The 26,530-nt window shown below is 43.2% G+C and overlaps 1 protein-coding gene across 2 annotated transcripts; it reads right to left on the reverse strand.

Annotated features, from left to right (window-relative positions):
• Window positions 1-1,321: 1,321 nt before the first annotated feature.
• LOC309511557 (cAMP-dependent protein kinase inhibitor beta-like) lies at window positions 1,322-25,141 on the reverse strand. 2 transcript variants are annotated; one of them, XR_014210662.1, is made up of 4 exons: window positions 24,996-25,141; window positions 4,596-4,752; window positions 4,374-4,522; window positions 1,322-2,448 (listed from the first exon to the last, which is right to left on the reverse strand). XR_014210662.1 is itself a non-coding variant. In XM_082186845.1 (3 exons), the coding sequence occupies exons 2-3, from the start codon at window positions 4,735-4,737 to the stop codon at window positions 4,440-4,442; spliced, it is 225 nt and encodes a 74-aa protein (XP_082042971.1). In that variant the 5' UTR covers window positions 4,738-4,752; window positions 24,996-25,139; the 3' UTR covers window positions 3,795-4,439. The 2 variants fall into 2 exon arrangements, 1 of the variants encoding a protein (XP_082042971.1); XM_082186845.1 differs by lacking the exon at window positions 1,322-2,448 and having other exon boundaries at window positions 3,795-4,522; window positions 24,996-25,139.
• Between the last annotated feature and the right edge of the window lie 1,389 nt (window positions 25,142-26,530).

Here is a 26,530-nt window from a genome sequence, read left to right on the forward strand (position 1 = left end):
TTGTAACACACAGGTACCATGACACTGGTATGTGAAGAGATAATTAATGCAGTAGGAGAGATCAGCATGACATCATTACTTTGTGTTCACTTATTTGATATACAGTGTGTTAATATAATTTATTTTTGAATGCGCTCTTGATATATTGACATACCAATATTATCATCTGATATGAATATTTTTAATAGTCAAGTCAAATTTATTTATATAGCATTTAACTATACAGATTGTTTCAAACAGCTTTACAGAGATAACAGGAAAATAATGCAATAGTTTGTTTGCAACAAAATAGCACTTTAACTGTTGGAACCTATTTGTTTCTTACCAAAAGACATGGCAATGACAATCACAATGACTGAACTCCTCTACACAGAGTTCAATTATATGGGTAATCTTTACGCAATCAAAATGTGCCTCTTCCTGTTACAAAACGTGTAGTGGAAACAGGCACAAAGACGAAGGAGAACAATTAGAATGGTATTTAATGGAATAAACTTGGAATCAGGAACATCAGAACAGGAGACTCACACACAACCTTACATTAACGAGAACAGACGAAGACTGAGGGTATGTTTACACGACAACGATATGCTTAAAACAGAGAAGGTTTTCCTTTGAGTTTTATGTGTACAGACGACACCATTGTCAAAACAATCCCCATTCACAAGGATCCGCGAAAACGACTACAAACGGGGTCTTCTACTGTCAGGCCATTTGATGGCGATGAAACACTGTGGACTGAACACATAATACGCATGTGCATGACGTCATCGTCTTCAGAGATTGCGTTTGTTTACACAGAGACCATTTTCAAAAACTTGCACTTTGAAACCCATTTTCAAAAGTTTGCATTTTCAGGCACCCAAAACTCTGCTGTTGGTGTAAACGAATGGCCAAAACGCATAAGTTTCACATTTTTAGTTGCAAGCGGTGTGTAAACAGCCCCTGAGGGAGAACACAGGGTCTAAATACAGAGCAAACAAAAACTAAATTAGATAATTAACAGGACACGGGTAAATGAGATGACTAATTAGAAAGTCCTGTGACCCAGTTTTCCCCTGTCTAAACCAAAAACACTAGGAAACATGGGAGACAGACAATACTTGTAACAGAACGCCCCCTCCCAAAAAAGGTGTGACCTCGCACTGTAAATAGTCCAACTGAAGATAGAGGGGGCTCTGGAGGAGAGCATGGAGAAAAAAAAAAAAAGAGTTTAGGGTAAACACACAAGGAGTCCATGGGGGAGTGGATGGTGGGAGGAGCCAGTTAGAAGCCAGGAGCAGGAGGGGCCAGTGTGCCCACATGAGACCGATGGCACTGGAGACCGATGGCACTGGAGACCGAGGTGGAGCCACGGCGACGAGCATTCGAAGTGGAACTGGAAATCCAGAGGACAGAGGCTGAGCCGGTAGGACAGAGGATGGAGGCGGAGCCAGGGGGAAGACGGAGCCAGAGGTGTAGACAGGTCGACGGCTGACCAAGGCGGAGCCGGAGGGACGAGGGAGCCTGGAGAAGCCGTATGGCCGAGGGTTTCCGGTGAAGCCGAGGGAGGGAGGAGCCAAGGTGGTGCCGAAGTGTCGACAGGCCAAGGTGGAGAGATGGGCCAGGAGGCTGGAGGCGCAGACAGGGGATCCTCTGTGCTGGATGGAGCTGGTGGCCTGAAGACACTGGGCAGGTCTTCACAGAATGTAGGGGATGCCGAGGGGATGAAGGACAGCAGCAGAGGCAGGGTTGAGTAACTGGCTGATTGAGGAGGTGGGAGAGGGAGGTTGGGATGGTATTCTGGAGACACAGGTGGCACTGGAGAAACAGTGGAGATAATGTCACCAAAAAAAGTCAATAAGATCTACCTCAAACACCTATTTGAGTTCCTCAATATAAAAGAGCCAGAGGCCTTGTTTAGCTCACACACAGCAGTGGAGTTGTAGGCAGGGCTATCCTCCCAGCCCTCGAGCTCCACAATCACTCCCTCTGCGACGCACGATATTGCCGGCTCACGCACCTGGTTAGACTCATCATGTGGAACAGGCTCCGGGGCAATGACTCCTTCCGACCTCTTTCTCGGTTTGGGCTCGTCCATCATGACAGGCCGGTCTCCATGGTCAGCGGTGGGCACATGCAACTTCTCGGCTGGTCTCTGGCAGCGGTGGAGTGGGGCTGGTAATGCAGTCATCCTCAGCGGGGCCGATGGTAAATGGCGAGTTGTTATTTACCAGCACCCACTCCACAAAAGCGGCAAAATCTTCCTTTGGACCGCCCGCTGGAATAAGTGCCTTTGACCGCTCGCTCAGGCTGGTATGGTAAAATGCACAGAGCAAGCGGTCTGGGTAGTGCATCTGGCACGCCAGTTGGAGAAAATCCTGTGTGTGTTCTTCCAGCGGGCGGTCTTCCTGCTCCAGACAAAGAAGCTGGACTGCAGGTTCCATAGTTCGGTATTGATCCATTCTTCTGTTACGTAACGTGTAGTTGAAACAGGCACGAAGACGAAGGAGAACAATTAGAATGGTATTTAATGGAATGAACTTGGAATCAGGAACATCAGAACAGGAGACTAACACAACCTTACATTAATGAAAACAGACGAAGACTGAGGGAGAACACAGTGTCTAAATGCAAAGAGCAAACAAAAGGAACTAAATTAGATAATTAACAGGACACAGGTGAATGAGATGGATAATTAGACAGACAGGGGAAAACTGGGTCACATGACTAAACCAAAAACACTATGAAACATGGGAGACAGACCATACATGTAACACTTCCATATCGTCACCTTCCTAAAATAATTGCCCAAGTCATTTTTTCAGGTTTCTCAGAAAACACAAAAAACTGAACCTAACTTCAGAGGTTGAGTAGATTTTTGTTCTTCTTGATGCAGCTGCCATCTTGAAAAGCTTGTAAAATTGCCTAAGTCTCATTGTCTTTTGACTTAGGCAAAATAAAACGGCCTAAGGGCGCTTTCACACTGGCAGTTTAGTGCGGACCGGGGCACGGTTCGCATGAAAAATCGCTAATGTGAACGCTGTCATCGGACCCGGGTGCGCACTAGAGTACCGAACCCGAGACTACCTGGAGGAGGTGGTCTGAGCTCGGTTGCTCCCGAACCGTGGCGCGGTTCGCGTTAATGTGCAAGCAACACGGACTCGGGTGCGCGCTTGTTCAGGAAGTATAGTATCCCGCGCATGCGTATCACTGTCGAATATCATTGTTTCCTCACACGAGTTGTATTCTCCATGCGTTTTCCGTGTGCGTTTGCGATGACGTAAGATCACTGCAAACGCACCTGGGTTCGATACAACTAATTGAGTGTGAAACCAGACCAACGCTGCGGGGGGCGCCGGGAACTAGCGCACTCGGGTTCGGACCGCAGCAAACGAACCCAGTGGAAAAACGCCCTAAGTCACACTCTTGACATAGGCCATTATACTATAGGGGTAGAATTGCATGATCTGTTCAACTGAGGATGTGGGCGATTTTACCAGAGGTGGCCAGCATCATGAGGAGATGACTTATGCAAAAAAAATCAATAATCTTTGTCAAAAAATTACTTAGGCAATTATTTTAGGAAGGTGACGATATAATAAGGAATGTTAAACTACATCTCTGGCCTTCATGAATGTCAGTTTGTGTGTTTTCCACATGGCTTATTAAAATAGCAAAAACACTAATATAAATGCCCAGATAAACATTGGAGCCTGCCTGCTCATATCCATAAAAAAATAAAAAAAAAAATAAAAAAAAATATATATATATATATATATATATATATATATATATATATATATATATATATATATATTACTGTACGTTAAATCTACAACGCAAAACTAGATCACTTCCATCATAATTAACAGAGCTGTCTACACCGCAAAGACATGCATTAGTTGACAGATGCCCATTTTCCATTTTGACACACTGCAGCTACTCCAACCACTTTTGTTTGTCTGTCTATTTGAACTGAAATTATTTTGTTTACAAATATCAGATGTGTGCTGTGATTCCTGTGTATTTCAGTAATTTATGACCATAGCTTCCCGTGTAGTATTAGTTTTATCTTATTATAGTATTTATTAATAGTTTGAATTTGCCAATTTTGTGCTTTTGTCATTTTATTGTTTTTTGTTTTTTATATTTCTATTTATTTTTATTTCAGTTTTATTAATTTTATTAATTAATTTTATGTTTTAAGTAAAATTTTCTGCCCAGAACATCACTTGACCAATGGCCCCTAGGTTATCTAGGACATTTACCCTATGGTCTCCTGGAAATAACAGACACACAGGCATAAGTCTGCAAGTCCACTTGCAAGTAGCCATAGCTTGTGCAGTCAAATGTTATTCTGCACAGATATCTTGTCACTGAGGTATTGCCACCTTTATATATGATTTTCCTTCTTTCTCCATCAGTGATGTTGGACAGGTGTTCATTGAGGGAAATTTTCAGGATCCATGTTTCTCCTCCGAGCTTTCTGGAGGGAGTGGAGCATCCTGTGATGTTGGAGACTGAGCTCCTCCAGGACCATCTGAAGAAAGAGAGCAAAGGGACAATTAATGCACAGAACACAAAAATGTGTGTGTATGTGTCATTTGATTTACCTGTGAGGGAGAGTTCAGCCAGTTTGAGTGGCAGGTCAGAGGGGTTGACACCGGCAGGAGAGCCCAGGATATCCGGCAGAGCATTACGACGACCCGACCGACCCGACGACGCAAAATCCAAAGCCGGCTCCACCTCCGTCATCTCACCACTGCCATTCTAGATTCAAAATTATTTAAAAAAAAAATAGGCAATTTAAGCAAAAACTATAAAAGTTGGTTTCCAAAAGTAGAGGAAAGCTTAATATTCTCTTTTAGAACTTTATGGCCCAGTTTCACAGACAAGGCTTAGATTAAGCCAGGATTAGGTCTTAGTTCAATTAGGACATCTAAGTAGCTTTTTTAAACATGCCTTAGAAAAAACATTACTGGTGGCAATTACTTGAGTATTACTTGAGACAAAACAATGTTACTGACATATTTTAAGATATGTCGGTGTCAGTTAAAACAGCTCAACATGCCTTTTAGTCTTGAAACTAGGCTTTAGCCTTGTCTGTGAAACTGTCCATAAAAGAAACAATATAATCTTTTTGCAAAAAAGGTGTGAAAATTGCTATGAGTGAAATTGTCAGAGTCTGCTCTGTCTTTGTTTTCATTGTGTTCCCCCCAGTTGTCCCATGTGTTTCATTGATTCATCTCTTTCACCTGGCCCTTGTTAATTAACTCATTAGTTCCCTTGTTTAGTTCTAGTAAACTAAATCTTTGTGCATATCCAATTGAAATACGATCAGATTTAGCAGGTGTGAATGGCAAAAAAATGAATGGTTCTGATTTAGTTATTGAGGAAATTAATGAGGACATTCCGAGCTGTCATCTAGTCCCACCCCGAAAACGTTTGGGCACTCCAGCAAACCCCAAGCCTGCGTAAAGCCCTCCACGGACCTTACCATCAGGACCTCCAATCCAGAGTCCATTCCAGAGACTGTCTGTTCCAAGTCCGTTCCAGTGAGAGAAATTCCCGAGTCTGTTCCCGTGAGTGAAATTCCAGAGTCTGTTCCAGTGAGAGAAATTCCAGAGTCCGTACCAGTGAGAGAAATTCTCAAGTCTGTTCCTGTGAGTGAAGTTTCAGAGCCTGCCCTTCCTGTCTGCCCTGGTGGGCTCGAAGAGGTGGTTCTTACCATTTATGTTGCTGTTGTTATGTGTGTTTGAGCAACACTCAAATCCACTCTAGCCCCTGACCAGTTTCCAGTGATGGCTCCAGCCCGACCAGAGTCCTGTGATGGCTCCAGCCCATGAGTCCACTCCAGTGTCTGCTCCAGCCCCTGAGCCAGCTCCAGTGTTGGCTCCAGCCCATGAGGCTGCTCCAGAGTCATGCTAATAGCGCCACCCTGGAGGCTTCCCATCCTGTCAGCACCACCCTGGTCATTCCCAGCTACCCGGCTGTACTCTTTTTCTTTTTTGTTTTAGCGTGAGGCTGCGCCTTCTGGGAGGGGGAGTACAGTCAGAGTATGTTCTGTCTTTGTTTTCATTGTTCACCTTCTGTTTGCTCGTTTTCAGTTGACCGAGTTTTCCCATGTGTTTCTTTAATTCATCTTTCACCTGGCCCATGTTAATTAAATGAAGTTCCCTCATTTAGTTCTAGTATAAGTACTCCCTGTTTTGGTTAGTTCAGTGTCCTGTCTCGTCAGTGTTAGAGTGTGCTATTCTGTTTCTTCAAGCTATCTCCTGTGTGTTTTCTTGGTGGAATCTACAATTAAAGACTATTTATCGTATCTCCTTTGTCGTGCTCTTTATTATCAGCCACACACCTCGACCGAAATCAGTGAAACAGAAGAAAATAACAACATGAAGAACTAAAACAAAAACTAAGCAAAAGGAAACCAACAAAATTAAGCAAAACAAGAATCGAAACAAAAAAACAACCTTGCTAACATTTTAAGGTGTGCTCATTACATATGGTACATGTACTTACTGTAGTAATAACAGTAAATTATGCATAATTACATGAAACTTCTCACACTCAGGCTTGGACGCAATGACCATAACTGAGGTAAAACTCAAAGCAGGTAGGTTTATTTGCAGATATTGCTGGAACACAATGAATGAACAGGTAAGAGATGACACTTGCGATTGTAAGCAGATGTGATAGACTTGTAAGCTTACACACAAGGGAACAACGCTGAGTCGAGGAATGACTGAAAGATCACTTGGATGAGGTAACAGCAGAGGTAACAGCAGTATCTAACAAGGTAGTCAACAACATAAAGGAGGTAAGTAGTCTGTAGCATCAGATGAGGTTAGACCATGACGGAGGGAGTGTGTGTGCTCTATATAGTGTTGGGGATGAGGGCTAGATGACTTCCAGGTGTGCTTATTTAGGTGCTAGAGAGGATTATGGGGAAATGCAGTCCATGACAAAACTAAACCTATACTAAAGCATAACCCTATAGTAAGTACATGTTGTTAATTAATATTACTCAGTACTTAAATATATAATTGCACTGTAACAAGGACACCTTAAAATAAAGTATAACCCAAAGTTTTTATGCAACCAAACATTCTAACTTTTAACAATACTCACGTGTAGGTTAATTTGAAGAAAGCATATCATTTACATGCTAATTCTACTCTAGTAAATATGTTTTCTTATCCATTATATAATATTTAATTTTGTGTATGTTCTTGCTTACACGTACTGTGTGCTATGTAGTACACACTTGAATAAATGCAGAAACAATCATAGCATGTTTCTATGATAATGGATAAAGAATAACCTCAGCTAGACAAACATTTAACCATTCTATCCTTTTCTTCTCTTCCTTTTTAGTGGCTCTTTGTGAACACTGTAACACCTCATAGGCACTCTATAAATCAATGCTTATGTGCTTTCACAGGTTTTTTTTTTTTTTTTTTTTTTGGGTTGTTGTTGTTGTTGTTGTTGTTGTTGGCTTCATAGTAATGAGATTTGGGGGAAAGTCACAATGTAAAATGGTTTAAGAAATAAATATTGATGTAATCTTAAGCAACTATTTTACTTTAGATGACTTGGAATATAGCGTAAAAACCACATGGACAAATTATGTAATATGTTTATGTACATTCATTGTAACTGCTTGGAAAATAGTGTCAAGCATAGTCTTCAAAATGTATTCTTTTGTTTTCCCACATATGACAGCAAAAAAAGGTTTGGAACAGCATGAAATGAGTAAATTGTGACAAAACTTGCCCGATTGAAACTGTGGATACCTGCCCCAAACTGTCATATTAAATAGTTGAAACTTGACTGAATGTATCCAATGTGATTTTATGCAAAAATATAATTTATTATTTCTTTCCTTTAGAGGTAAAACAGATCATGTCTGTAAGATTCACCCACAAAAATGTACACACACATTGATAGCAAACCATCTGTTACCACTTGGAGTTCATCTAGTTTATTGTAGGTCTAGAGGGCATAATCTCACCCTGGGAATGCCCTTCTTTCCTAAACTTGAAATGTAACAAATTTTCTGATATAGAGTTATAATATCAATTGTCAGCCTATCTCTGTGCTGGCCGCATCAGGAGGACCGGCGTTTGGCAGGCTGCAGGGCAAATGCGGGCTGGGGCGCCTTCCTGCGGCCACCTCCACGACGCGGCCCAGGTGAAGGCTGCTGCTGGGGCCGGGCGGGAGGGACGGGAGCTGCAGGGGGTCGCCCTTGGCGGCGAGCAGACTGAGGTATCTGAGCCCGAACAGAACATGTTTTATAGCCCCAGTCTGCTTCTGGGCGGCCGAGAACTGTTGGGCGAAGTCCTCGACCGCGCTGCTGAAGAGCCCAGCTCAGCCCTTGGATCAGCCCTGCCCTCATGCATGTCTCTGAGTACCCGTGCCTGATATACTTGCAGGGTGGCCATAGCATGCAGAGAGGAGGCAGCCTGCCCCGCAGCTCTATAGGCTTTGGCCACGAGAGTGGACGAAAATCTACAGGCCTTGGAGGGGTGCTTTGGGTCGCCGCACCAGGTGGAGGCACTCTGGGGACACAGTTGCTTCGCCACAGAACTCTCCACCGAGGGGACCCCAGTGTACACTTTGGCTGCGGTCTCATCGAGGGCAGAGAAGGCAGAAGAGGTCGATGAGCGGTCGCGAGAAGTCAAAGGAGACTTCCACGATCTCATGACCTCTTCATGCACTTCCGGGAAGAAAGGAATTGGGCTTTCCTTTCTTGGGCTTTCTACCCCCAAAAACCAATCATCAAGCCTTGAGCACTCAGGACATGGCAGAGGGTTCCACTCATGCCCGATGCTCGTGGCTGCCCGGGAAAGCATGGCAGTCAGTTCTGGATCAGACTTGGGCAATGCTGGCACCCCCGAAGACACAGCCGAGTCTTCATCTCCAGATGACTCAAGCCCACCTTGTGATGCAGCGATAGACATGACGTCATCGTCATTGTAAAAAAAAAACTCAACAGCAGTGTGAAGTGCCCATGTAAGGAGAAAACACACTGTTGGCAGATCCCTTCACAGACCAGCAGCAGGAATGAGATCTCGCTGGAACACACCGTAACACCAACACCGCTGAAGAGTCTCGTCTTTCGAACTCGTAGACAGCTTTGCAGTGGAGAGAAGTGAAGTAACACTCGGCTCCGAAGTAGAAACATAATGCGAGATTGCACGCGCAGCTCCTTTTATACACACGACGCTGGCAAATTCCACAGACCCATGGTATTCTTTTGCCATTGGCTCGTTTTGTAGAACTCGAAGGTGATAGGCTTCTAAGCAAAACCCTCTTTCGTCAAAACTGAGTTTGGGTTCTATGCCACTGTCTCCTTTGTCTTGTTTATTTGGGGTTTATGAGACACTTAATATTCAGTAATATTATTGATTTGACTGCACTGACAGTCTCGAATGAAAACAAAACTTTAACTCAATTGGGCTGAATAATGACACTATTGTCTTAGATTTGTTTATAGCTGAATCGACTTAATTTCATAATTGATTAAATTTGCAACATCAAAATCCGTGTATCATTCGTTCAGTCGTTTTTTGAATTAATATTGAATATAGAAAAATAAGAAAACGGTTCCTTTTTCGTTTTTTCATTTTTTACAAAAAAACGAAACACAAGAATTCAGCTGGATTTCTCGTTTTTCGTTCTCAGTTAGAAAAATGAATAAACAGCTTGAATATTCGATTTCTACACGTGGGCGGGAATTAAACGCCCATTTCCTCTGATTTGTCAGCCGAAGATCAAACTGTTCCGTCATCAGTTCTGCACAGCAGAATAAGAGTCCTCCGTTGTGCGGATTCCTAACGCATTTATTGCAACTACATTTAATCTTTTTCTCATCAAATAACCAGACTAACGAATGTCTCGACACAACCCGAACCGGGGAATAGACTAGACGGGGCTTTCTTCTGTGTAGACCAGGAGTTCTCAAGTGCCAGGGGGTCCGTGAAATAATTTGCTATTTTCCGGATTGTAAAGTCAAGTCACAGGGTTTTTTTTTTTAACAAGCACGCTGTGATTAATCTTAATGTTGACCTTCAAAAATATATAGGCGCGCCAAGAAGGCTATTGGCTGTAGGCTATTTTGGTTGATTTTTGGTGTGCGCCAGAAAGAATATAATAATCATTTATAATAATTATTATTCTTATATAATAATTTCAAAGGCATATGATATGTTGTAGTCATTTTGAAAGTACACAAATAGACATATAATGTTACTGTTTCGAATGAGAGTATTAAACGACAGTAGCTATTAAATCCCCTGTTGAGCAACACATCCAAGTGATGTCGGGTGTCGCAGCCTGTTCGTTATTAAAATAAAACAGTCAACCAAACATATAAAACGTTATTCTGCTTAATTGGTCTGTTGATATTCCAAACTAATTTCCCTTGCTGTGGAGATGCTGATTTACGTGTAGTATTGGGACTCGAATGAAGTACGAAGCCTTCTTTACATTATTAATTAGCATCCAAATGTTACATTGCAAATATGGATAGGCTACTGGACGAATGAGAGATATGCCCGAAACCAACGTCTGCTCCTGTACAGTTTCAGTTTCTCGTTAAAATACGCATATTATGTTATTAATAGTGTTTATAATGTTAATGTTGTATTTTATTTACCGGTCTTTTACACTATTTATGAATATGCTTTTTTTACAACGATGTGACGCGCGCGTTTCCCTCTCAACATGACCCGGCGCGCCACGCACAAGCGCGCATCCTAGAGATATAAATTATAATACATTTTAATGAAACACAAGGCCTACATCATAAAACTTCTCCAGTTGTTAGATAGGCTAGTCAGTCTGAATGACAGTTTATACGTTAACGTTAATATAGGCCAATTATATTTCAATGCATTATTCTTTTCTTTTTGTATTAGTGTTAAAAATATTTAATTTACAACTAATTATATTGATTTATATCTTAATTTATATATATATATATATATATATATATATATATATATATATATATATATATATATATATATATATATATATATATATATATATTATTAATTACTGGGCGAGTGAGACAATATAGGCTAACAGCCGGCTGATGCAAATCGTAGGTGAATTTATATATACACAGAAGAAAGCCCTATCTAGTCTATTCCCCGGTACGGGTTGTGTCAAGACATTCGTTAGTCTGGTGGTTTGATGAGAAAAAGATTAAATGTAGTTGCAATAAATACGTTAAGAATCCGCACAACGGAGGACTCTTATTCTGCTGTGCAGAACTGATGACGGAACAGTTTGATCTTCGGCTGACAAATCAGAGGAAAGGGGCGTTTAATTCCCGCCCACGTGTAGAAATCGAATATTCAAGCTGTTTATTCATTTTTCTAACTGAGAACGAAAAACGAGAAATCCAGCTGAATTCTTGTTTTTCGTTTTTTTTTGTAAAAAATGAAAAAACGAAAAAGGGACCGTTTTCTCATTTTTCTATATTCAATATTAATTCAAAAAACGACTGAACGAATGATACACGGATTCATCAACACTTATTGAACTGAATTGAATCATCACTGAACGCTGTATAATGACGCTACTGTCTTTTTTAGGGCTGTATTACAGCAGAAATATCATTTGTAATATTTGATGAAGTTTGCATCTGTCACAAACTGTGGCAGTAGTGATGTGCATGACGAAGGTTATAATCTGACAACAGTCTTTAATAATAACTCTTTTCAAGATACAGGAGAATACAGGAGATAATATAAACACAACTACGTAGAACAAAGATGATACCAGACAGAGAACTGAACAAAACACAGGGATTAAATACATGAGGAGTGTAATCAAGGATAAAACAGTACAGGTGTGGAAACTGGTTAACAACCAGGGAAACTAATTAGAGAATTAGAGAAAATCAAGCTTTTAATGTTGTTTATATCTCTATGTGGTGTTTTTAATATGCTTTCAGACACACCAAGTCAACACCATTGCTGAGTATTTTCTCCTTAAAACTGCAGTGAACCAAAGACAGTCTCAAAAATGCAGTTTGAAATGGACGGTGTTTCTTATGTCATAAACTACCTTGTAACCAATCACGTACAGGCGGGCTTTATCATTAACTATGACTGCTCTGAAGCAGGGGCGGAGTCTCAAGAGAAGCTAGGTTATCCCAGTATATTTTTCTGTTGAAAATCAGGTACATTTAGCAATATAGTGGGTGAATTATGCTGTATATTATGATGTTATGATCAACTAAATGCCTTTTTTTCCCACTAACGTTCTATGATGTTCAAAGCGTTTCTGCGGATGCTGATTTTTAGAAGGCAGCTGTCTGACTCTGAGGTTGCGAACGGAACATGGCTTGAGTAACATAGCAACACATTATTAGCTGTTTGATAATGTGGTCAAGCAAAAGGCTAATCATATTAATTACCGTTATGTGTCCGACGATGTAAAGAGTGATGCCATTGTGCAGCGTTTACTACAGTAACTTGAGTACAGAGTACTACAAAGTTGAGTGAGTGTGAGTGAGTGGAGGCGGGGCTAATTAGCATATTCATGGGTCTAAATAAAGCAAGGGTGTAGAGTTAAGCAAGGGTGTAGGGTGTAGAGTTACATTCAAGCTATCTTAAGGCTTACGGCATGAAGAATGTTTTTCACAGGAAACGTTGAAATATGTCATTTTGGCGATCAAAGACGAGTTTTAAGGGATAAAATGATTGACTATAGGGGGACTTTAAAGGCAAAACAGGAACAGAACATTTAAAACAAAACTAAAACGGACTACACATTACAGCTTCATTGATTCAGTTATGTTCCTGTTTATTACTGTGAAGCTGTTTTGAAACAATCTGTATTGTATAAAGCATATACATCTTTATCTATATAAATAAAGGTGAAAGGTGATTAAACTCTTACATTCATCCAAAATAAAACTAATCAAAAATAAAACAACAAAAAACAGGCTATCACAGGCTGCATGCAGTGTGAATTATTAATACCCCCGTAATCCCATAATGTTAAAGAGGTTCGGTTAAAGGTTTTTAATTACTGTCCCTCTATTTATAGAATGTTACAGCATGTGCATGTGTCTCGTCCTCTTGTTCTGCTTCCATGGCAACCGCCTCATTATCATCCACGGATGGGGAAATGTAAAGCACCGACTTAATCGTTCATTTACACAAAAACGTCCTGTCACGAAAAAAAGTAACACATTTTCTTTACAGTGCCTTTGTTACACGTTACATGTACTTACTATAGTAATAACAGTAATTTATGCATAATTACATGTAACTATCCCTACACCAAACCCTTATCATAACCCTGGAATTGCCTTCCTGATAATGTTCAGGGCTCAGACACACTCTCCTAGTTTAAATCTAGATTAAATACACATCTCTTTAGTCAAGCATTCACAAAATACATCTCACAACCTTGTACTCCAGTTATATCCGATGAAATTCACATAATTATCTTTTGTTTGAAATGTTATGAACAGCAGCTACGCTAATTATTTTCCATTTGCTTATGTTTCTACCTCAAGATGCCCTCTCTAAATTGTTATGTAGAAACATGCATTTTCTGTAAAGCTGCTTTTAAATGATATGCATTGTGAAAGCGCTATACAAATAAATGTGAATTGAATATAACTCTATGGTAAGTGCATGTTGTTAATTGATATCACTCAGTACTTAAATGCATAGTTACACTGTAACTGTATGTCCACTGGAGGCGAGTTGAATGCGAACCCAAGTGCAGTTTTATTGAATCCAAAAGTGAACAGATACAAAATAAAGACTTGAGGGCTATATGCACACAGAGACTTATGACTAACAAGGAACACCTGTGAATAATCAACAAGGACACAGGAGACCTTGAGCTGGGCGGAACCAGAGGGGGCACAGGGGACCTTGAGCTGGGCTGAACCAGTGGGGGCACAGGAGACCTTAAGCTGAGTGGAACCAATGGGGCTACAGAAGACCTTGAGCTGGGCTGAACCAGTGGGGGCCAGGAGACCTTAAACTGGGTAGAACCAGTGGGGCACAGGATACAGAACCAATGGGGGCACAGGAGACCTTGAGCCGGGTGGAACCAGTGGGGCACAGGATACAGAACCAATGGGGGCACAGGAGACCTTGAGCTGGGTGGAACCAGTGGGGGCACAGGAGACCTTGAGCTGGGCGGAACCAGTGTGGGCACAGGAGTCCTTGAGCTGGGTGAAACCAGTGGGGGCACAGGAAACTTTGAGCTAGGCGGAACCAGTGGGGCCATAGGAGACTTTGAGCTGGGAAGGACCAGCAGGGACAGGAGAATCAGGGAAATATCCTCTTCCAAATCATAATAATTATTTGCAAAGGCCAGCAGCAGCTGCTCACCCTCAGTGGCGGGAGTGTGGGTGAGGCTTTCCTCCATACCCACAAACTCCACAAGCACACCCACTGGGACACACTTTGTTGCCGGCTCACGCATCTGTTCAGACTCAAAATCCTCTCAGGGACCATTCACTGCAAGATGTTCATTAGACACGGCAGATCTAAAAAGCCCAGAGAGTGGTCCTCCAGTGAACGGTCCTTCTGCTGGGTTTTTTTTTTTGTTTTTGTTTTTTTCAATACTGTTACCTGATGGAGTTTGGGTTCCTTGCCACTCTCGCCTTTGGCTTGCTCAGTTGGGGTTTATAAGACACTTTACTTATTCAGTAATATTATTGATTTGACAGCACTGACAGTCTTGAATGAGAACGTAATCGGTTACTAACGTAACCTCGGTTCTCTCTAGAAGAGGGAACGAGTATTGCGTAAGTTAGCTTACGCTACGGGTAAAGTCATCTTTTCTCGAGATATGAAGCCAAAAAATTATCCTTAATTTTGATTCATTGTTAACGCAGTGCAGCAGCTAGCAGACCTAGAGCAGGCTATCTAGCGCGCTCATTGGCTGCTCCGCGGCAACTGCAACAGCCTACCAGTGAGCCTGGCGTGACGTCGCGCCCTCACGCGTCACAGCCCGCCAGAATGGGAGTGGCTTAGCGTATAAAAGGAAGGCTCGGAGGCTGATACCCTGGTTTTCGTCGACTGAAGCGAAATGAGCTCGTGGCGCGAGCACGGCAGGTTACGCAATACTCGTTCCCTCTTCTAGAGAGAACCGAGGTTACGTTAGTAACCGATTACGTTCTCTTACGAGAGGTTCTCTCGTATTGCGTAAGTTAGCTTACGCTACGGGAACCCCTTGTCAACGCCATCCACTACATGAGTCCCAGAAAACTCGGTTTTGAACGTGAGGTATTTCAGATCCACAGTGTCTAAAGGTTCGAAGGGATGAGCTTTCAGGGCCTCCAGGACCAAAGACAGATCCCAAATCGGAACCGAGGGTTCGGCGAACGCTGCAATAGCCGCAACATAAACTTTGAGCGTGGAGGGGGACCTGCCCATGTCCAGCAGCTCTTGAAGGAAGCACAGAACCCACGAAACCCCACACGTTTGTGGGTCCAGATTTTTCCCCGTGCACCATTTGTTAAACACAGACCATTTGGACGCGTAGAGCCGTCTCATAGAGGGAGCTCTAGACTGCGTGATTGTGTTCACGACCCCTTTTGGCAAATCAGCGGGTATCCGTTGATTATCCACACATGCAGAGACCAGCGCTCTGGATGAGGATGCCAGATCGAACCGCGGGCTTGAGAGAGAAGGTCTCTTCTCACCGGGATCGGCCATGGGGCTGTGTCTGCCAGCCGCTTTAATTCCGGGAACCATGTCTGGTTCCCCCAGCGCGGGGCTATGAGCAGCACTGAGTGGCGCGTCTCTCTGATTCTCCCGATCACCTGGGGCAACAGTGAGATTTGGGGAAAAGCGTACAGTGGGACGCTGGGCCAGGCTTGGGCCAGCGCATCCTTGCTCTTCGAGAAGAATTTCGGGCAGTGGGCCCGAAGAGGTCGACTTACGCTCTGCCGAAAAGGCGCCACAGAAGCTGGACTGTCTGGGGGTGCAGAGACCATTCCCCCGGGGGAACATTGTCTCTGGACAGTCTGTCTGGGCCATCGTTCAGGTGACCGGGCACGTGCACGGCTCTCAGCGAGCGCAGTGAGCCCTGAGCCCAAACGAATAGGCGTTCCGCCAGCGTGCAGAGGGTTTTGGATCTGATCCCGCCCTGACGGTTCACGTAGGACACCACTGACATGTTGTCCGTGCGGACTAGTACATGGTGACTTCGCAGGTATGGGAGAAAATGCTTCAGCGCATTCTCGACCGCTAACATCTCCAGACAGTTTATGGGAAGGCATTTCTCCTGGTCTGACCAGAGGCCATAGACCGGTCTGCCCTCGAAAAGTGCCCCCCCCCAACCTAGGTTGGAGGCGTCTATTGAGATTGTTTTCCGGTGAGAGATAACTCCCATTGTAACTCCCCGTTGGTACCATTCGGTCGCCAGCCAGGGCTGCAGGGCTGAGACCCTGATTCACACTGACTCGCGAGCCGCCGGCAGTCCACGCTCTGCGGGGCGCTCTCGCTTTCAGCCAGCGCTGAAGCGGGCGCATGCGCAGTAAGCCCAGCTGAAGCACCGCTGCAGCTGAGGCCATGTGGCCCAACATCATCTGAAACGTTTTCAGGGGGAATCGCCTGCCTTTCTGAAAAGACGCGGCGAGATGTCGAATACGGCGCGCGCGCTGTGTCGACAGTCTGGTCGTCATAGCCACCGAGTCCAGTTCTATTCCCAAAAAAGAGATTGACTGACTGGGCGTTAATGAGCTCTTGGTCCAGTTGACCGAGAGACCCAAGCTTTTCGGGTGGCTGAGAAGCGCTAGTCTGTGAGATATGAGCTCTTCCTCTGACTGCGCCAGTATCAGCCAGTCGTCCAAATAGTTCAAAATTCGCATACCCTGTGTTCTCAGGGGAGCGAGGGCCGAGTCCATGCACTTCGTGAATGTACGGGGTGCTAACGACAGGCCGAACGGGAGGACGGTGTATTGATATACCTGACCGTCGAAGGCGAATCTCAAGAATGGCCTGTGACGGGGTATAATCTGAATCTGAAAGCATGCGTCTTTCAGATCGAGAGAAATAAACCAGTCCCTCGGGCGAATTTGCGCAAGGATTTGTCTGGTTGTGAGCATTTTGAACGGCCGTCTCATGAGAGCTTTGTTCAAATATCTCAGATCTAATATAGGTCTGAGGGCTCCGTCCTTCTTGGGTACGAGGAAATAACGGCTGTAAAAGCCCGCCTCGGTCAGAGAAGGATGCACTCGTTCTATTGCCCCCTTGCACAATAGTTTCGCTATTTCTGTATGAAGCAGATGGGCTGCTTCCGTATTCACTCTCGTCTCGGTCCGTGCTCGAAAGTGCGGGGGACGGCGAGCGAACTGCAGCGAATAGCCCCGTTTCACAATGTTCAGCACCCATTCTCCCACGCTTCCGCATGCATAGCTAGGGGTCGAATGGTCTCTGGGTCCCGGCCGCTGCACTGCGCGGGATAGGGAACTCGTAACAGAGGAATTAGCGCGGTGCGGCGCGCGCGCTGCCGATGCTGGGGAACGGGAGCTCGCTGATAGCGATAACTGGCTAGACAGCACTCAATGACTCGGTCGCTTGGGATGGAGAACATTTTGCAGTGAGAAACCCGTGACGCGAGAGCGGCGTGGGGGTTAATGTGTTTATCAGTAAGTGTGAGCGCTCGTGGGCGGGCACAGGGCTTACATTCGTAACACGGCCAGTGTTTGGGAGCTTTATGTGATCTAGCCCCTGGGGCAACTGTGTGACAGAGCGGGCAGTGGGTAGGTGTGGGCACTGAACCGTGGGCACATTTCCTACATTTGACACTCGAGCGGCGCGTGCCCGCTTTATGAGAGTGTGCTCTGTGAGGGACACAGGGGAGATCGTGCTTGTGTGTAGGGGTGAGCACTGGGAAGTGGGCACATTTTCTACACTCATAACACCGTCGGCGTGAGCCGGATAACTTAGAGGATCTGAACCCTGGGATAGCTGTGTGACAGAGCGGGCAGTGGGTAGGTGTGAGCACTGACTCGTGGGCACAATTCCTACGCTTATCACTCGAGCGGCGCGTGCCCACTTTGTGAGAGTGAGCTCTGTGACAGACACACAGGGGAGATCGTGCTTGTGTGTAGGGGTGAGCACTGGGCTGTGGGCACATTTTCTACACTCAAAATACACATCTGCAGTCGCCTTTTTAAGGTGACTGACAGCGCGAAATGCTTTGAAGGCTCATATGTTTAGACTCTCATAATTACTCGAGCACCATCATGTGAGCGGGAGGGTGCGAGGAGCGGGTTCACTTTCTGCATGTGAGAAAGCTGGCCGCGAGCTCGGAGCAGCGAACAGCATAATTATTATTTTTTTATCATTTTATCCCGCCAGAGCCAGGAATCGATCACGGGTCTCTGGCGCGAAAGCCTAAGATTCCGCTACTGAGCCACAGGGGGAGAACACATAGGCTATTGGTTCGCGCGAGCATATGAGAGAGCGTCATCATGTTTCGTGTCGGCGTTAGCTTGCAGGCGTGCGTGTATTATAACAGGCTTGTTTACTGCAATATTAATATTTCCAGCCGCCTGAACTTAGAGGGGACTGAGAAATGTGTGAGAATTGGAGGTTGGCCCGGCCTCAGCGGGACTACAAACACTCTCTCTCCTCCTTTCGCCGGTGAGTGAGGCACGCGGGGTGCTGAACATTGCTCGTGACCGTCCGCTCTGACATCCCTTGAGAACGGCGCGGTTTGCGCGGCACAAGCAAAGGGAGAGAGCGCGGGAAGCGGGGCGAGTAGCCAGAGAGCGTCATCATGTTTTGCAGGCGTGCGTGTACTATAACAGGCTCGTTTACTGCAGTATTGATATTACCAGTCGCCTGAACTTGGGAGGGGACTGAAAAATATGTGAGAAATGGCGGTTAGTCAAGCCTCGGCGGGACTAAAACACTCTCTTTTCTCCTTTCGCCGGTGAGTGACGGGCGCGGGGGGCGGTAGCTTTCTTGTAGCGTAAAGAAAAACTAACCCCGTGACCGTCCGCTTCTGCGATCCCTTGTGAGCGGCGCAGTTTGCGCGGCTCGAACAGAGGGAGAGAGCGCGGGAAGAGGGGTGAGTAGCCAGAGAGCATCATCATGTTTTGTAGGCGTGCGTGTACTATAACAGGCTCGTTTACTGCAGTATTGATATTTCCAGTAGCCTGAACTTAGGAGGGGACTGAGAAATATGTGTGAAATGGAGGTTAGTCCAGCCTCGACGGGACTAAAACGCTCTCTTTTCTCCTTTCGCCAGTGAGTGACGGGCGCGGGGGGCGGGGTAGCTTTCTTGAACGTAAAGAAAAACTCGCCCCGTGACCGTACGCTTCTGCGATCCCTTGTGAGCGGCGCAGTTTGCGTGGCTCGAACAGAGGGAGAGAGCGAGCCCCGTAATCGTCCGCATCTCTGACATCCCTTGTGAACGGCGCAGTTTGCGCGGCTCGAACAGAGGGAGAGAGAGAGCGGGAAGTGGTGCGAGGCATTTGAAACAACGCCTCGTAGGAAATTTCTCTTTTAGAAGCGAGAGTGTGTGTCGCAGCGGCGAACACACACAGCAGTAAAAGGATATGACGCCAGATAGCGAAGCAGGCACGGATGGCTGAAGGCGGCGAAGAATCGTCCGGCTTCCTTAGGCGCTGTCCTCTGCTTGCTCTGTCGCTTGCTTCGACGGCGGCGGCTTCTCTCAGAGATCCAGCGATGCAGAGAGCTTCGCTGAAGAGACGAAAATCAGGGTATCAGCCTCCGAGCCTTCCTTTCATATGCTAAGCCACTCCCATTCTGGCGGGCTGTGACGCGTGAGGGCAGAGCAGCCAATGAGCGCGCTAGATAGCCTGCTCTAGGTCTGCTAGCTGCTGCACTGCGTTGACAATGAATAAAAATTAAGGATAATTTTTTGGCTTCATATCTCGAGAAAAGATGACTTTACCCGTAGCGTAAGCTAATTTACGCAATACGAGAGAACCTCTCGTAAGAGAACAAAACTTTAACTCAGATGGGCTGAATAATGATACTATTGTCTTAGATCTGTTTATAGCTGAATCGACTTAATTCCATAATTGATGAAATTTGCAACATCAGCACTTATTGAACTGAACTGAATAATCACTGAACTGACTTGAGCTGCATGATGACACTAATGTCTTTTTTAGAGTTGTTTTACAGCAGAATAATAATTTGCAATATTTGATGAATATTTGACCAGGGGAATGGTCCTTGCATCCCCTGGTGGTGCGAAACATCTGGGACATCTTCGGCAGAGCAGAGGTAGACCTGTTCGCGTCGCAGGCCAAAGCTCATTGCCCAGTATTCTTTTCAAAAGAAAGGGACGCGCTGGCCCTAGATTGGCCCAGACTTCCTCTCTATGCGTTTCCCCCGGTGGCCTTGTTACCACAGTTAATCAAGCGAATCAGGGAGTGCAAATGCTCGAAAATACTGATAGCCCCGTTCTGGGAGAATCAAGTGTGGTTCCCAGAGTTGAAGAGTTGGCCGATTCTGCTAAGTAAGGACCTACTGTCTCAGGCCGGGGGCGCAGTTTACCCCGAACTGTGGGCCCTACATGCGTTGGCGATCAATTATTACCATTTCACCTCCCGGAGGGAGTGATGAACACGATCGCACAGGCTAGAGCTCCGTCTACTAGACGGCTCTACGTGTCTAAATGGTCAGTGTTCGCTGAATGGTGTTCAGCTCATGAATTGGACCTGCTAGATTGCGAGGTAACAGAGGTGCTTTGTTTCTTGCAAGAGCTGTTGGACAGCGGGAGAACCCCATCCATGCTCAAGGTGTATGTGGTGGCTATAGCAGCATTTACAAAGCCTGTAAATGGCCAGTCGCTGGGAAAGAATGACCTCATAATCCGTTTCCTCAGGGGAGCTAGGAGGCTGAATCCTCCTCGGGCCCCTTCGGTTCCAGTGTGGGACCTTTCTACTGTCCTAGAGGCCATGAAAGGCGGCCCATTTGAACCATTACATGCGGTAGAGTTGAAATACCTCTCCTTCAAAATCGCTTTTCTGCTGGCCTCAGTAAAATGGGTGGGCGACCTACACAGCTCTCAGTGAGTGCTACGTGTCTGGAATTTGGGCCTAATGACTTAAAGGTCATCCTCAAACCAAGGCATGGATACGTCCCGAAGGTGCTTGCGACCCCGTTAAGAGCGCAAGTCATTTCCCTGTCAGCCCTCCCTGCGTCCGACAGTGAGGTTGGGGTTAATTTTCTCTGACCAGTAAGGGCTTTGAGAATTTATGTGGAACGTTCTGCTGCCTTCCGGCAGACAGAGCAGCTTTTTGTTTCCTTCGGTGAAAAGGGCTAGCCATCTCGAAACAAACCCTGTCTAGAGGGATAGTAGACGCTATTGCGTCGGCTTATGCATCCAAGGGCTTGGATTGCCCTTTGTGTGTCAAGGCCCACTCGACTAGAGGCATGGTCTCGTCGTGGGCTTGGACAAGTGGGGTCTCACTTCAAGACATTATGGCGGCAGGCTGGGCCTCCCTGTCTACATTTGTAAGGTTCTATAACCTGGAAGTGCCCGCCTTACAGGCTAGGCTGTTCTCAGTCTAATTATGCTACATTAACACGCCTGACCAACTTAGTTTGCTCAGACCGTTGATAAGTTTGCAGCGTCCTGTGGGCCTATGCAGTTTCAAGGTTGATGTATTGCCTTAACTTTATATATGTGTAAGCACCTATCCTATAACACAGAGTCGTCCCTCCCCGTTCTGCCGCTTATGCGACTATTCCTCTTTTACATGAGCCCCGGGTATACTGCCCTTGGGACATTAGTGTTGGAATCTAGCACGCACAGCGTTTTACATGGGGTTCCCGTAGCGTAAGCTAAACTTACACAACACGAGAGTACTCTCGTAAGAGAACGACACTCGGTTACTAACGTAACCTCGGTTCTCTCTAGAGAGGGAACGAGTGTTGCGTAACCTGCCGTGCTTGTGCTGCGTTATGGTTTCGCTTCCAGTTGACTGAAATAATAGTGCAACCTATAAGCAATGGGTATTTATAGGCTTAGGCCACACCCATTTTGGCGGGTCATGACGTAGCTCAGGGAAGGCTTCCCATTGGTCCTGGAGTCATGCCAGACGCACTGATAGGTTGCAGCAGTTGCCACAGAGCAGCCAATGGGCGCGTGAGCTGCCTCGCCTATGTCTGCCTGCTGCAGCAAATGCGTTTAAAATTATAAAAAATTAAGGATAATTTTTTGCTTCAATATTCTCGAGAAAAGGAGTTTTCCCGTAGCGTAAGCTAAACTTACGCAACACTCGTTCCCTCTCTAGAGAGAACCGAGGTTACGTTAGTAACCGAGTGTCGTTTTTAGTTGAAAACGATGTTGTGTAAACAGCCCCTGAGTGATGGTGACAATATATCAGTATCAGCATCAGCCATGAAGGGGGACTCTCACTAGCTGTCATGGGTGGCTGTGCTGTACAAAGCGCACAATGATAGAGTTAAAAAAAAACACTTTATTAATAAATAAAAGAAAAATGCAGAAAAGATACTAACAAATCACAAAGCATTATCGAGACAGGACAAAGAACAGAAAGAACAAAAAAATTGCGATAGTAAGGTGAATAGATTTTTTCTCCCAGCACTAGTGTGCAGAATTTGTGCTCAAATTTACTTCATCATGAGAGAGGGGATTTTTAATGACCACAGAGAGTCAGGACCTCGGTTTTACGTCTCATCCGAAGGACGAGCTATGAACAAGAATCATACCTCAAACTGTGCGACTTGTATTACTTTTCTATTAAGCCCTGCACATGACATGCAAAAAATAGACATCGCAGCCATGAATTAAGAATTAATTCCCACAATTTATACATTTATAATTAATTAATTTCCTCGTTTTAGTTAACTTGTGGCCAAAGTTTTACTAATTTGTTCCCTTGTTATAATTTAATTAGATAGTGGCAACAAATTACATATAACGGAGGAATGAATTAAATAAGTTGCGGGAACAAAATTCTTAATTCGTGGCCACGATACGTTGCTCAATACGTTTCTAAGCAATCAGGCAATTTTTTTCTTGCTGATGATAAAATGAGTGGAAAAAGTAGACTTACACTGAAGGGACAAATCTAGATAACAGAATATTATATGAGCCTCATAGGACTCTTGGCCAGTATATAACCTCCAAGCAACCACTCCTGCAACCATGCCCAGATAACCATTGTGGCAGCAACTTTTTCACAGGCAAACAACTCACAATTTAAAAATCTAGATTGTTTAATATGTTTGTTGCACACTGTTAACAAAAAGCCATATACAACCAGCTGTTCTCTCTTATAAAGTGTCTTCAGATTGAAGGAAGGCTGAAGGGCTGAAAGATGGTTAAGTGTCTTGTCAAGGTGAACACAAAGAGGCATCTTACAAGAGTGTAAGGCATCTTACAAAGCAAGGAAAAGCGTGGGCTGACTGTGCTGAATTACCCAGAATACCACACTGAGACATCTTACACAACAACCACATGTTGCTGGGAATCAAAAGTACCAAGAGCACATTTATGCATCCCTTGCTCTTCTCTCCAGTGCACAGGATAATAGCTGCATGTCCTAGAACACCATGCGGGGCGTAAAGAGACAAGACTGAACACATGCTTATGAGGAGATACTTATTCTGCTCTGCAGTGACTCATTTGGTTAAAGAGATCATTCTAGAATGAGATTTCTCCCATGGGAGAACAGCAGCTCAGAGAAGGCTTGTCTGAGTGGTTCTCTGAATCTGCTGGACACGGAGATATATTCTAAATGGTTACTGCTGTAATTTAAAGTACTGAGAAATATTAAGCAACTACATGTACTTACTATAGGGTTAGGGTAGGATTAGGATTTGTTTGAGGGTTAGTTGCATGCAATTATGCATGATTTACTGTTATTACTCTGGTATGTAACATATGCAACTAGGACAGACACTGTAAAATAAAGTGTTACCAATTATTATTTACATTCCGCAGTACAACTCACATTGAGAAGGAGATTCCAGGGAGTGTTATGACACCATCAGTTTAGTCAATTAGAACTGAGCTACAGCGGGGAAATCACTAAGTGTCAAACAACCTCTTGGTTATTGAAGTTGTGAGGTAGGTTGTAACATCAGCACTCTTTGTACTTGACACTAATTAACACAGTTATGGGATGAGTATAGATTTCTAAAATACCTCTGTAAGAAGCAGATAAATATGTGAATACTGTATTAATGTTTGCAATAGACATGCAAAAAAAAAGTGCGCCTTCTTTATTCTCCCCTGTGTCACTTTACAGTGGTAGGGCCTATAGTTTTTTATCAGCACTTGTTTCCTACTTGTGTTATGACTTATACTTTATATTTACTTATTATCATCCCATTGTTATTCCATCTCAGTTCAAAATTTCCACAGTTCCAACTCAGTTTGAAGGATAAAAAAAAAAAAATTCTCAAGCAACCTGCCATTTGGGTCATGACATTTCAATAAAGCAGCCAAGCCAATGCATGGGGGAAGGAAGCTAATGCCAGTTTAGGCCAAATACATAATTTTATTACTACTTGTTAGAGTTCGGAATTGATGTATCAGTTTCCAGATAATTCATTTTTAATATATAATATTACTGATAATGTCCTCTGAGCAGACTAACCTTTGGCAGAATTCTGATTGAAGACTGGCCTTTAGTCAAAAAAATATTTACATATTACATTAGTCTTAAATTGCCTCTGCAGAATTATTGTACAACATGACATTTAATTAAAAATAAAATTAAAAAAAAATGTACCATTTTTTTAAAGGTGATTTTCACAGTCATTTACTTCGGAACTGTACTAATAAGCAAATGTTACCTGGATTTAAAACGGCTGTAATATACAACATCTTCACACAGATGATTGTTTATGTTCAAACCAAACTAACAAACAAATATATATATATGTAATATAATGTTTAAAGAAAGAGAAAACTGATTAGTTAAATGCTCATCTAATAATAACAATTTAATGTTTTAGATTTAATATTTTAGAATATTTTAGAAAAGCTTCACTTACCAATAATGAGCAGCCCTACAGTAAGATGGTTTTCATTTCTGCATTTATCATGTTTCTCTTGGACAGAACAGGTGTGTATCAGGGCATCTTCAGACAGTCTGTGTGTGGCATTCAGCCTCTTGAACAGTTCACAGAGCATTTGGAAACAGACTGTACCATCTTCACCACACTGAGGGGGAGGACAGAATCAAAACAGATTGTTTTATTTGCTCAGTGCTCCACCTCCATGAGTAAAATGAAACTTAACCCTTCCAATCCAAGTACACATCAAAATGTGCTATATTTTTTGTTTATTGCCAACAAGAGTTCAACCCTTGACATCACACTCTAAAAAAAATAATTCTGTGGTTTTGTAAATATGACAATAAATAACTAGGCTACTACCTTAATAAATACCTAAATAAATACAACAGTCAATTTTGTCTAACATTTCCAGCTACTAATTAAGGTTTTATTTTTTTATAAAAAGAAATGAGTATTTGACTAACAAAGTAGGCTATACTAACTCTTTGCTAATTATGTTAGCACACATATGCTAGCTATTGTCAGTTAGCTGCTATATTTAGTGGATTCAAATAAGTTAAACTAAATTAAATATTGGTTTTTAAATTGGCTTATTTAAACTTTTCAGTTACCTTAGCTTGTCTTCTCAAAATTCTTTGTCTTGGTACCAATAGGTATTCAGATCTAGTTTTTTTATTTTTTATTTTTTATTTATTTAATCAATTTATAAGAAAAAAAATGGAATACATCGTATTTTAGAGTATTTTTTTATGTATTTTAATACTTAGGAGTTTATGGCTATTGGATATTTCATATGCTTTGTTATTATATAAATCTAGTTTTATACATTGAAGAAAAAAAAAGTTGTATACATTGTTATTATTCAGGAATGACAATGTTTCCAGTGATAAAAAAAAAATAAAAATAAAAAAAATTCTAGGGGAAGGGTTAGCATAATTTTTATTTTTATTATTATTGTTATTTTTATTTATTTTTATTATTATTTTTTTTGCTTGTACAAACAAACAAAATAAATGCATATATTAATGCATGTATTTTAAATTGATATCCATGTTTTCACCTAGGTAGCAGGGTAGGTTGTAACACCAACATTATTTGTGCTGAATATTCATGTACACCGTTTTGGTATAAGCTGTATATTTCAAAGCAATTTGTTACTTACTGTTGTTAAAAATAAATAAAATAAATAACTGAATGATTATACAATATTGCATAAAGACTGTAGCAACTCATAAGGTAATAACATGTAATAACGCCATAATGTAATAGGTATTAGATTATTTATGTAATAATTTTTGCCAAAATGTAATAAAATCTTGCGCTCATAATGTAATAATGATTGTCCAATGCAATAATTTTTCACATAATGTAAAAGGTTATTGAATGAGAAATGTATTACATTATGAACACACTGTATAATGTAATCAGAGTTCATAAGGTAATACCAGCACATAATGTATAAGTGAAACGACCTTTACATTTACATTTACATTTAGTCATTTAGCAGACGC

The sequence above is a fragment of the Leuciscus leuciscus genome, assembly GCF_965113295.1.
Source record: "Leuciscus leuciscus genome assembly, chromosome: 12".
Lineage (NCBI taxonomy): Eukaryota > Metazoa > Chordata > Actinopteri > Cypriniformes > Leuciscidae > Leuciscus > Leuciscus leuciscus.